Source organism: Danio aesculapii, chromosome 5 (assembly GCF_903798145.1).
Source record: "Danio aesculapii chromosome 5, fDanAes4.1, whole genome shotgun sequence".
Taxonomy (NCBI): Eukaryota; Metazoa; Chordata; class Actinopteri; order Cypriniformes; family Danionidae; genus Danio; species Danio aesculapii.
This window is the reverse complement of record NC_079439.1, coordinates 46,639,613-46,652,124: the sequence shown is the minus strand read 5'-3', so window position 1 is coordinate 46,652,124 and position 12,512 is coordinate 46,639,613. Positions and strand designations below refer to the sequence as shown.

The 12,512-nt window shown below is 38.1% G+C and overlaps 1 protein-coding gene and 1 non-coding gene across 5 annotated transcripts in view; one reads left to right on the top strand and one right to left on the bottom strand.

Annotated features, from left to right (window-relative positions):
* The window catches only part of ltbp3 (latent transforming growth factor beta binding protein 3), a 72,188-nt gene extending 62,741 nt beyond the window's left edge, over positions 1-9,447 (top strand). For 2 of the 4 annotated variants that reach the window (XM_056458356.1, XM_056458359.1), the window contains 6 exons: positions 1,511-1,651; positions 1,900-2,058; positions 3,201-3,362; positions 5,659-5,748; positions 5,844-5,975; positions 7,988-9,447. In XM_056458356.1, coding sequence (XP_056314331.1) covers positions 1,511-1,651; positions 1,900-2,058; positions 3,201-3,362; positions 5,659-5,748; positions 5,844-5,975; positions 7,988-8,139 — 836 coding nt within the window. In that variant the 3' untranslated portion in view covers positions 8,140-9,447. The remainder of the gene's footprint in view (positions 1-1,510; positions 1,652-1,899; positions 2,059-3,200; positions 3,363-5,658; positions 5,749-5,843; positions 5,976-7,987) is intronic. The other 2 variants (XM_056458357.1, XM_056458358.1) reach the window with 2 other exon arrangements.
* Positions 9,448-11,487: 2,040 nt separating this feature from the next.
* On the bottom strand, positions 11,488-11,560 carry trnam-cau (transfer RNA methionine (anticodon CAU)). The gene has a single exon. It is a non-coding gene; the product is annotated as a tRNA-Met (tRNA).
* Between the last annotated feature and the right edge of the window lie 952 nt (positions 11,561-12,512).

Sequence of the window (12,512 nt, the reverse complement as noted above, 5' to 3'; positions counted from 1 at the left end):
CACTACCACTATTACTACTACTACTAATACTACTATTGCTGCCACTATTATTACTACTACTACTACTACTACCACTACCACTATTACTACTACTACTAATACTACTATTGCTGCCACTATTGTTACTACTACTACTACTACTACTATTACTACTACTACTACTTCCACTATTGCTACTACTACTACTACTAATGACAAAAACAAAAAAGTGAAGTTTCACAAACTAGTTTTGAGAGGAGCATGAGATATGAATGATCACGGCTGATCTCTCATCCGCAATCATCAATAAGCCAATCGAATTATTCCAAACTCACTATAAATTGGCCGTCTAGCATTACTCCCTTATCTTCGTTTTTTAAGCATCCCCCATCCACCCCATCTCCCCCTTTTCCTCCTTTACCAAGGGGAGCTCTCGAGAACTACCTGATCTCGTACCCCCTTGCATGCTAATTGACCAAGCGGGAGCCCTGGGCTCAATTATCTATTACTATCTATTCGTACGGGTGCTGGAAATCCTTGAAAATGCTTGATTTTTAGTTTACAAGCTAAGAAAAGTGCTTGGATTTTGGACAAAGTGCTTGAATTTGAAATTGCAGGGCTCGAAATTCGTTCACCGGATGCGCAGATTTAAGAGACATTCACGCAGAATGCATATTTGCACCTAAAAACGACAAACGCAGTGCTCAGCAATAGTTTATAACAGTTGACATGTCAACTTGCTTCAGAAAACAAAAGCCTGCAATGCCTGTAAATAAAAATATATATAACAATAATAATAAGCAATATTGATGAAAGCTTACAAACCGTGGTTTCCATATTTGGTGACTGAAAACAGTTGACATAGGAACAGTTCATTAATTTGCAGCAATAATATTCTCAGACTCATAAGGATTTAATTTGTTACATGAATTTTGAATAGCAATGCACATAAAATATGGTCATGAAAGTTTGGTTCTACACCCAAACAAAATCTGACTGTGAGCTCATTTTTTGAGATATCAACTTTAGGTAGAAAGAGACCAAACTTAAAAAGATATACCTCATCCAATAACAACTTTTTTATTTATTTATTTTATTTTATTTTTGGGTGAACTATCCCAATGAATATATGCCCCAAAGTATTCAACAATTCAAGTTAAAATGTCATATTGTTTTTTTTAAATAGCACAATGGATTTAAATGTGGAGAAAGTACATACAGCATATATAAATGCAATTTACCATGGTTGTTAGGTGCTGGAAAAGCAGAAAAATGCACCTTGAAAGTGCTTGAAAAGTGCTGGAATTTGAAGTTGGAAAAGGTGTAAGAACCCTGAATATCTCAGTGTGAGCTCTTGAAATGAGTATTATTATTCTGTTTATTTGCAAAGTGTCTCAACGATGTGCCCAAAATTAGGGACACTTTATTATTTTTCATGAATACTCGACTCATTGAGTTCAGAAATGACGAAATACCTAGGCCAAAGTGATCATGTTTATATATTTTGCTCTTTTTGTTTGCGATAAAATAGGAATTGATGAATGTCAGGACCCTGCAAATTGCAAAAATGGCCAGTGTGTAAACACCCAAGACTCCTATTATTGCCTGTGCTCTCCACCCTGGACTCTGGCAAGCGACCGTAACAGCTGTGTCACACCTGAGGAGCAGGCAGGTGAGTGGAGCTTTCCGAAATCATTGCTGTCAGAGTAACAGATGGCTTGACTTATTGTAATGTAAAAAAGGTGCATCGTTTTAATGGCAGGCCTATTCATTTCTTTAGAAATGTGAGTGTACTTCTTTGAATAATAAAGATTTATTGAAGTTCTCACCCAAGACTGTGTGCTTCTGATGTATCTCTTCTTTTCTTCCTCCCTCCTGCTTTTTCTCTCTATCTCTCCTTCTCTCTGTATATCTCTTTAGTAATGGGTGTGTCTGTGGTGCACCTTACAGATGTGAATGAATGTGAGGATCCCTCCTACTGTAGGAACGGGAGATGTGTCAACACTCCCGGCTCCTTCCACTGCATTTGCACGCAGCCACTCACCTTTAGTGCAGCCCTCAAGCAATGCGTCTATGATGGTGGGTATCACAAGTAACCGGCATGCAGACTTGTGATTGATGGAAACATTTAATTATTCAGCAATGTTTGTGTGTCAAATAAGCTCCATAAGCTGTCTCTCTGAGTCTCAGTTCACTACATGACTGCTAAGCATGGACCAGTAAAGATAGTGGAATTTTAAAGTCAGCATGAAATGGAAGTTCTTATTGTGCTTTTTTTCCCTATGTTGACATACATCTACTTGAAAGACTTCCTGAAGTAAGAAAAAAATTAGGGCGGTGCATGATTTTTTGTCTTTTGGAAACTGATTGGATCATTTTTACAAAATGGAGGAAGATTTGAATACCAGTTTTTACTCAGTTGTTAAAGGATTACTGTCTACAAAAATCACCATTGTCACCCTTTGGTGAAGAATGTTTTCAGATACATGATGAGGATGAGAATGCAAAGCTAAACAGATGGAATCATATCAGATTTGAACCACAACCTCCCACGATGGCAGGCCAGACAGCAGACACACATTGATAGCCCCGTCCTAAAGGACTGAAAGCTCCGCCCTAAAAGTAGTCCATATGACTAGAAGTTAGGGAAAGTCATTTTGAAAGGGGGGTGGGGAAGATTATGATATTTGATTAAAGATTATGAGGGCAAATAAATTTTTAGCAAATGATAAAGGACACCGAACATCATTTGTAACATAAGTCTCAAACTTAATTTCTGGAAGGCCGCAGCTCTGCACAATTTGCTCCAACCCTAATCGAACACAGCTGATACAACTAATGAAGGTGTTCAAGACTCTTTTGATTAGTTGGATTAGCTGTGTTTAATTAGGGTTGGAGCAAAATTGTGCAGAGCTGCGGCCCTCCAGGAATTAAGTTTGAGACCTATGTTATAAATGATGTTCGATTTCCTTTATCATTTGCTAAAAATTAATTTGAAATTCATTTAATTTAAGAAGCACTACTATATGCAAATTAAAAAAGTAGAGTAAATGATGATTTCATGCCGACTTTAAAGATAGTGTTTAGCAGTGTTATTCTTGTAGTTGTCTTTATTTCCATCTGCTTTTCCATTGCTTTCTTCCTCTTCAACCCCTTTGTATTTTGTGTGTGTTTTGTTTGTTGTATGTCCTCCATCATCTCCTCATCTCTGTCTTTCTCAGACCGCACTGCCGCACATAAGGACATCTGTTTCCAGGAGGTTGACGAGGATCATATGTGCACAATGCCACGGAATGAGCTCACAGTGACATACTCGGAGTGCTGCTGTCATTATGGTCGAGGCTGGGGCCCAGAGTGCAGGACCTGTCCCATGAGAAATACAGGTAATGCAGAGGATGTCAAGGATAGATTTATTTGCTCATAAATAAAGTAAAACCGTAATATTGTAAATATGCAATGTTCAACATTTAAAGCGGATCAAAAAAGGTTTTCTAAATTGTCCCATGACGAGAATATGTGTGTTAAATAGCTTCAGAACAACTTTAATGAATGGTTTTGACTTCAAATGTTGACTACTGTATATCTACATGGAGCTGAAGAGACATAGAACTGACTTGATGCGTGAGATCTGCTGGGCCAAGCAAGGAGCAAGGCATGGCCAATAGGAGTGAGGAAGACTAAAGTGGGAGAAAGCGCCTGTCAAAGCTGGAGGAATGGAGGGACAAAGTGCAGCTGAAAGACAACGACAAAGACCAAGGTGGAGTCAGAAAGATGAGCCCTGTGGACTCCTAAGACTGACAGACTCCAGTGGAGATCAGGGCAATAGGTTGGAATCACTGAAGCAGGAGCCAAGAGATTTTGGCTGGAGTTTATGGAGAAAAAGAGAGTGGGAAACAGGGAGTGGGATTTGGCTTTAGTGGAGACAAAGGAGATGAAGAAGGAGACTGGATGGGATTAGTGTGAGAATGTTTAAGCAGAAAAATACTGATTTCTGAAAGACCCCAGTGACAGACGAGTCTCCACATTGATCTCATGGGCCAACCTGGTGATCAACTCACACCTACAGTTCTCCACAATGGACGTCCAACATTCTCCAGCCTTCGGTGCCTAGACTGCAGCTCTGCACAAGAGGTTTGGCCAGAGGAGAAATGATCATGCCCAACTGAGCCTGGTTTCTCTTAAGGATTTTTTCAACCCAGGCTCATTCCGAGAACGTAGTCCCGGGGACGTTTCTGGAGACCGCGAAATACGTAGCCGGGGGTACGTGCGGCTGCATTTCATTTTTTTAAGCGAACGCTGCGGGGCGGTGTGATGCCGTTCCCTTCGGCGCTCGCCGGCCGGCCAGCCGGCCGCTTGCCTCCGTGTGGAGGGCTTTCCCGCTGCAACCAGTTTGTCCGGTTAGCTCTTCGTGTACTCGAGGCGCAGAGCGGGGCTGACCACGACGACGACGACGACCGGGTTCGAGTCCTGGGAAGAGCGGTTCCAGGAATCAGGTAAGAAAACAAAATCCAAAAAATGAAGCGAACAAGTTCGTCACAGGGTGAGAATGTGGTCAAAATCCGAAAACGTGGTAAAAACCGGACGAGGGCTTTTCTTTTTCTGGACGGCTTTTGTGAACCGTCGTTGGTTGGGTTTGGGGACGGAGGAGGGTGGGTCAGCCGATTGGCCGGTCGCATGGTCAATTATTCCGTCATGAAGACAGGAAGGTCGTTCGACAGCGGCCTCTAGCGGGTTTACGCGAGAACGGCGCGGGAAAAAGCGCGCACAGCGGCCTCTCGCGGACTCGCGAAAACAAAAACTGCACAAATACGTACCTCCCGGGACGTATTTCGCGGTCTCCAGAAACGTCCCCGGGACTACGTTCTCGGAATGAGCCTGGGTTGGATTTTTTTCTATCACTTTCGTCAATTGGTGAAGTTTGTTTGTCGCCACTGGCTTGCTCGGTTTGGGACTTGTGGAGCTGCGCATCAATGGATTTTCTCTTCAGTGTTTGAACTTTCAGCAGAGAAAATAAAACCACACTGAACTGAACTAAACTGAACTTCAACTCTGAAAACTAGACTGACACAGTTTCAATTTACTAGAACTTCTATGTTAAGCTGCTTTGACTCAATCTACATTGTAAAAGCGCTATAGAAATAAACATGAATTGAATTGAGAATAGGCCAGTCTGGGCTCTATTCTATGCCCTTGTACTCCTCAAGAATGCCCTCAAAGATGCTAATCCCAGCTAATACACCTGATGAGATTCGCAGACGGGCTTTAGGATGATGGAGGCATCTGGCATTAGATCTTTTTCATGTTCTTTGGTCTCTGGCTTGATGTCCATGGTGGCTGTGGCTGATGGGTGGCCAGGTTCTGAAGTGGTGCTGACAAACGCTGAAAAGTTTCCTCAAGGATCATTCATGGGGAGGTGCACATTTAACAATTCACTTATGCTAATTCAGAAAAATATGCAGAACAAGTTGCCTAGGAAGTTCATCGGGCATGCTAGTTCTGAGACATTCCTTGTGTATAAACATAAAAGTGTTTTAATCTGAGAGCATTTTTAGTTCAATGTAAAAAGTGTTTATATAAAGTCTGATACTGCTGTTATATTTTACTAATCTAGAGATCAAATTTATTGCAGTATTGAATATAAACTAACAATAATAGTAATTTCTTTTTGTTTTGTTGCAGTGCTTTTTAACAGGTTGTGTGAGATGCATTTGGAGACTGAGTCTGATGGAGAGGGTGACTTTCTGGCAGCTTTTTCCACTTACAACCCAGGTGACCTTGACCGCTTTAATCAACTTGAGCTAAACGGAAAAATAAAAAGCTGGCACAGTGTTTTATTATTCGTTCTGCCACTCTCATGTGCTCAGAGGGAGACAGTTCAGAGGAAGACTCGGATGAGTGTAGCTGTGCTAACGGACGGTGTGTGCGGTCCTATCTGGGTACGATGTGCGAGTGTAATACTGGGTTTGTACTGGACCACTCACGAACGCGCTGTACAGGTGAGTGTCCATGCAGACTTTCTCATATATTCTGAAGATTAGGTCATTCTAATGAAGTCAACATATTTAAAGTCATTATCAAATCAAAATGTACAATGTTTATTTTGCTAGCAGGTTATTTCTTTGATGAACAATTTAATGCGTGCAAGTTAATCCAGTGGAATATATTTTTTTGTTTTGGTCATCTTCAATGGCTGACTATTTACTTTACTTTATTTATATAGCGCAATAAAACAACAGTTGTTGGCCATTGTGCTATACACACCTTGAGTTATAAATGATCAAAAATAGACAACAACAGATAAAACAGCATACAGTACAACAACCATAGCACAAAACTGCATACAGCAGAAACAAAGATAGGCACAATAAAATAATTTCCTCCCAATTTAGAAGCCGTTTCTAAGAGATGTCATTTGACTTTCCCTTTGAACAAGGATTCATTAGAGGTTGTTCTTATTGACATAGGCAGCCCATTCCACATTTTAGGACCTACTACAGAAAAAGCTCAGTCTCCTTTTTTTGTTTAGTTTGGATCTGAGGACTTTTAACATTTTCTGATTCGACCATCCTAAACATCAGCCAGATATTTTAACAGTAACAAGATTAGAAAGATAAGGCAGTGCCAGGCCATTTAATACCTTAAAGACATACAGTAAAATTTTAAACTCTATTCTAAACCATTATACACCCTTACAAATGCACCACAGTTTACTCTAACATTACAGTATTTGTTACAGTTTATCAGTTTACTGTGCAGTATTCTGTTGCATTTGTTAAAAAAGAGTTGTACACATTATACACTTTACTATGTGGTTCAAAACATGTTTATTATAAATTACTATAGTTTTCCCCCATGTGGATATCTTCCAGACATCCCAAAATAACAGATGAAACCATACCAAAGTGTGGATGCATATTATTATTTATTTATTTTGTAAGGGGGAAAAGTGCTCCACAATAATAGTCATCTAGTTGTGTCGCAAGGGTTACATTTCTTTTTTTGTTTGGTCTATGAAATTACCATCAACATACAATCACTGCTGCGCATCTTAATGTTAACGTTTCGATTGTTTATTCTGCCGAAACACCAGTAAAGACATGGATTATTGCAAAACAAGAGATTTCACTACAGAGATTACATGGCAGGGTACATTATTTAAATTCTCCTGGATTATGTAAAAGTTTGGCGGTGTTTGTATCTGATTTTTATATAACACATTAACATATTTAAACACATAGCTAGGCCTGTATATCATCGTTATTGGTGCTGTCAAACCAATTATCGCATTCAAACAAAGTTTGCACACATAAATGTTTATTACATGCTGCCTTTTCAACCAGTTTCTTGAACAATCCCCTGTTTATGAGCAAAACAATTTGGAAGTCTATAAAAGCTGTTCTTATTTTGGCTAATTTAAACAATTATAAACAACATAAAACAAAAACATGTTGATGTTCTGATAGTGATTCCTCTGTAGAAGAATCACTTCCTGACCTCCATCTGAATTTTGCGCATCATCAATGACGTCATGTGAAAACAACAGATTGTCTTCTTCTCATTTAGTTTTTAAAAATTATTTGACATCCAAGCCTTAACCTCTGACAGACAGACAGACAGACAGACAGATAGCCCAACACTATCATTTTGCTTAAGAAGCACATATTTGCGTCTGCATTTGGAGTAGCAGTCACAATAAGCCACAATATTCTAAACCACTACATTACTATTACCATTTATTTGCTACGAGGGAACGATGCACAAAAAGAAAGCTCAATATTCCATTTCAGTTGGAAGAACATCAACATACTGATATAAAAGTATCAGCAACTTCTGGTTCACACAGACTTTAAAAGGGTAGTTCATATACAAAAATAAAAATGTCTATTTTGTCATCATTTATTTGCTCTTATGTTGTTCTAATGATGTGCCCTTCTTTATTTTCCTTTTAATCAAATGTATATATAGGCAGACAGATACATTTGAATGTTCCCTCTCTTTGTTCCTCCAGATATCGATGAGTGTGCGGGTCGAGGGACAGGGCAAAGCCCCTGTAAGAATGCACGCTGTATTAACACCTTCGGCTCATTCAGATGTCAATGTAAACTTGGATTTGTAGCTGCACGACGACCACACGTATGCTTACGTTCCAGGGCTCAATAACAGCGATGTGGCTCATCTCAACACTTCCACCACCCACACTCTCTCTCATGTACATACATAAGTATTGATATGCCACCACTAATATACATCACCAAATCTAGTATAACTGCAGTTGTGAACATTTACCCACAAACACAAAAGAGGTTCATCATTATTCACTCTTAAATATTATGTCGCTTTTTATTGTAGACTTGTGTTTGCACCCATCTGAAGATGTGTTTGTTGTTAGATGAGGGATTGTCCTTGGATGAAATGTTTTTTTTACTTAAGTGGGGTTGTTTTTTTGTATGTCTGTTGCTGCTTAGCACGTTTTAGCTAGCTTTATCATAACGCACGATTTTGTTACATACTGTGTTTTTTATCTTTACTGTTTTTCTTCAAGATTTAACTTTGTAAAAGTTTAAAGTGTTTTTTTTCTTGTTGGTTTCTGCCCTCTTTCAGACAGTTTGATACTCCTTTGTTTGTACTGGTGTATGTTTGTTCACCATTGATAGCGTTTTGTAATTTGCCTTGTGCATTATTTGTTCATTGTTTTCTTTGCAGGACATGCAACAGGTGTCATCTTTCTTTGGTTGCATTGAGCACATCACTGTTTTTATATGAAGTTAGTCTTTGACAAAGGTGGATGTGTTGATTTTGATTTTCTAAACTGGGACATAAAGTTCCAAACTTTTTGCTTTCTTGATCAAGCTCAATTATGAGGTTATTATTTAGAGAAAAGAATATAAACCTAATAATTACACAGAAAGAAAACATTGCCCAAATAAATTAATTTAATAATTATTTTTTAAAAGCAGCTAATTTGAAATATTAGCAATGTGTTCTGGTGAACTTGTAACCGGTTAGATAGAGACATCTTGGCCAACTGTTTTGCTATGAGAACTAAATTTAAACAATCTAGCAGCATCTTTACAGTGAGGGTAACTTATTTGTCAGCTTAGTTATCTTTCTATTGAGGCTACACAAAATGTAAGTCCTACTTTTAATCGTATAAACCACTTGACAACAACAAATGGTCTAATTTTGCTTTGGATAATTGCAGTTGCTTTGAAAAAGGCATCATCACACTCTCTTTCATTATATTCATCTTCTCAGATGCAGAGAGAAAAGTCAAGTAGCAGAAATACAAATAGAGCTACTGCAGCACATGCTGCTGAGTTGAAAAATAATGACCAGGTCTTGATGATATGCTTGGTTTTACAGGCTGTCAGTCACCTGTGTACAGAAAGCGATCATAATCATGTGCCAAACTGAAATCTACAATGTATTTGCAGAACTTGTTTATAAATAAAAATATAAAGCACCTTCTGTGAGGTCAGTTTACAATTTTCTTAAGTCTATATTCTCCAACAGTATAAGTATTGGTATCATTGATATAATATTAAAAGTCTGCTGCCACATTGAAATGTATAATACACCAGAACATGATAATATTCAATTCAATTCACTTTTATTTGTATAGCCCTTATACAATGTAGATTGTGTCAAAGCAGCTTCACATAAAAGGTCATAGTAAATAGGAACAGTGTAGTTCAGTGTTATATAAGTGTAATATCAGTGTAGTTAGTGTAATATATACACTACCTGACAAAAGTCTTGCCATCTATCCAAGTTTTAGGAACAACAAATAATAACTGGACTTCTAGTTGATCATTTGGTATCAGAAGTGGCTTATATGAAAAGCAAAGGCCTCTAGATTACACTTATTTTACCAAAATAAAATATGATCATGCCTTTATTTATTAAAATCATTTGATTATTAATTAGGACAGTAAGGTCTGACTTTGCTCAGGCAGAAGTCTTGTCACTTAACAGAAATAATGAACATTATAGAATATAAAGTAATTTTTACTTTCAGGAACTTTTATGTGGAGGCTGATGTAGGAGCACTGTCCTGCTGAAGAATTTGCCCTCTCCTGTAGTTTGTAATGTAATGGGCAGCACAAATGTCTTGATACCTCAGGCTGTTGATGTTGCCATCTACTCTGCAGATCTCTCACACGCCCCCACATTAAATGTAACCCCAAACCATGATTTGTCCTTCACTAAACTTGACTGATTTCTGTGAGAATCTTGGGTCCATGTGGGTTCCAATAGGTCTTCTGCAGTATTTGTAATGATTGGGATGCAGTTCAACAGATGATTCATCGGATAAATCTACCTTCTGCCACTTTTCCAAATGATCAACTAGAAGTCAAGTTATTATTTGTTGCTCTTATAACTGGGATCGACAACAAGACTTTTGTCAGGTAAGTGTATAAGCAATATTATAAAGTGACTGCAGCAGGGACTAAAAACTAACTCGATTTCTGGTGTATTTCGGTGTCAAAAAAGTGTGCCGTGTGAAATGATGCTGGAGGTTAAGTACTCTTAAGCCTGATATCAAAAGTCAATAAAACATTTTAAGCTTTACAAACAATTGTTTCAGCCTTCAAATAGCCAAAAGTCAAACAGAAAAGAAGAGCTTTCATACTTACCTTTTTGAAGTCTAAGAAAATTCCTTGCTTAAGCTAAACAAAAACTTAAGCCAAAGAAAAACTTGCTAGTATGGTCAGCGATGTGTAGGCTAGCACATTAGTGCCTCTAATAAGTCGTCCAATCAAACACTACCGTATATGCAAATAAGAAAACATTAATCCGATGTTTCGGAATTAAATGTGATGTATCTGTACGAACACCCAGGAATAATAATATGCACATTTCTGAATCTGTTGAAATGAAGTAATTTAGACATTTTAACTTTTTATATAATCCATATATATATATATATATATATATATATATATATATATATATATATATATATATATATATATATATATATATATATATATATATATATATTTGGGTCATCCGAATCGAGTGTTTGGTCGAAACGAGAGGCGGGTGAAAGTTACAAGTTATTAAACACCTTGTGTGAGGTCAAACATCCCAAACATTAGTATAATCTGGTTTCTGGTGTTCTACCTCCACCTAGCGGCCATCAAAAAACAATGCTTTTGTTTCTGCCGCTAGGAGGCAGTAGAATAGCAGAAATACAACGTTGCGTGTGCTTTTTCTGAAATGGCTACTTCCTACTTCCATAGATATTTCGGGCTCATGAAACGCTCGGATAGATTTATTTATTTAATTATTATTTACATATTTTTCATGTCACAAAACATTGTACTGTGTTTCCAGTAGGTTTTTCGGTTTCTATGGGTGTAGGTAAGGTCATTCAGATTCACTGGATAGTATCCACTCGGTATGTGTGAGTTTAGAGCATTTGATCAGACCCTATGTATCTGACGAAGACGGTTGAAGTTCGCATCGTACTTGATTTACCTGTAGTAAAAAAGTAAAAACTCTTGCCCCGTGTGAGGCTCGAACTCACGACCTTCAGATTATGAGACTGACGCGCTGCCTACTGCGCCAACGAGGCCATGTGTTTATTTTGAACTAGAGCACATTTCAAGTTCTCCATCGACGGTTATGGTACAAATGTGTTGCATGCCGTCGCATGTACGGGCACACAATATTTATATTGGAGACAGTAATGCCTGCTTTGACAAATGAAAACGATTTGGTCAAGAAAAGCACCACCGTACAAGATGGTCCACTCAAAATATCCAGCAGGTGATCAATCAGGGGCTCTGTATGACCAATCCGTTACGAGGCATTGGACCAATCACTGGACATTCCAGTAGCGGAGCTACTTTGCAGGTTAGAGTTTGGTTATAAACACAACAGGTGACGTTAGCTAGTTTCTTAAAACTTCAGATGGCTAGTGGCCTCTCAAACCCATACATATTGATAACGTTACATGATGGTAATTTTCGGGGTCTGAGCAAAAGTGAGCAGGAACATTTCATTTAAATTTTGAGGGTTTATCACTAACCAAGTTAGCATATTACCTCAGCAGAGTAATATAGTGTATCTAATGCTGTCTGTATTATTAATACGAATCAAGCTACTTTAGAAAAACCAAAAATCACTCACTCCTTCTACAGCAAAATGACTGCACTCCTAATCAAAAGGCAAATATATAACTATTGGTGTCAGGTAAAGCTCAGGTATTTATTTATGGGCAGATTGCAAGAATTTTTTTGAGATCACAAGAAAATAAAGAAGAAAATATTTCATCTTGATTCTGCTGGACATTATGGCATAATGCTTCACGAAGAGACAACTGGGCTTAAAATTGTTAAGTCTCTACCAGCTCATTGTAGTCTTTTAAAGTAATATTTTATACAATTTTGCTTAGCATGGCTTTTAAAAATATTTTCAAAACTATCACTCAGTTCCATGAACATGCATACTCGCCGGTGCAATTGACTGGATAACTTGCTAATTTGCTAACACAGATGTTACCAAAACTCACTATTCCAGACAAA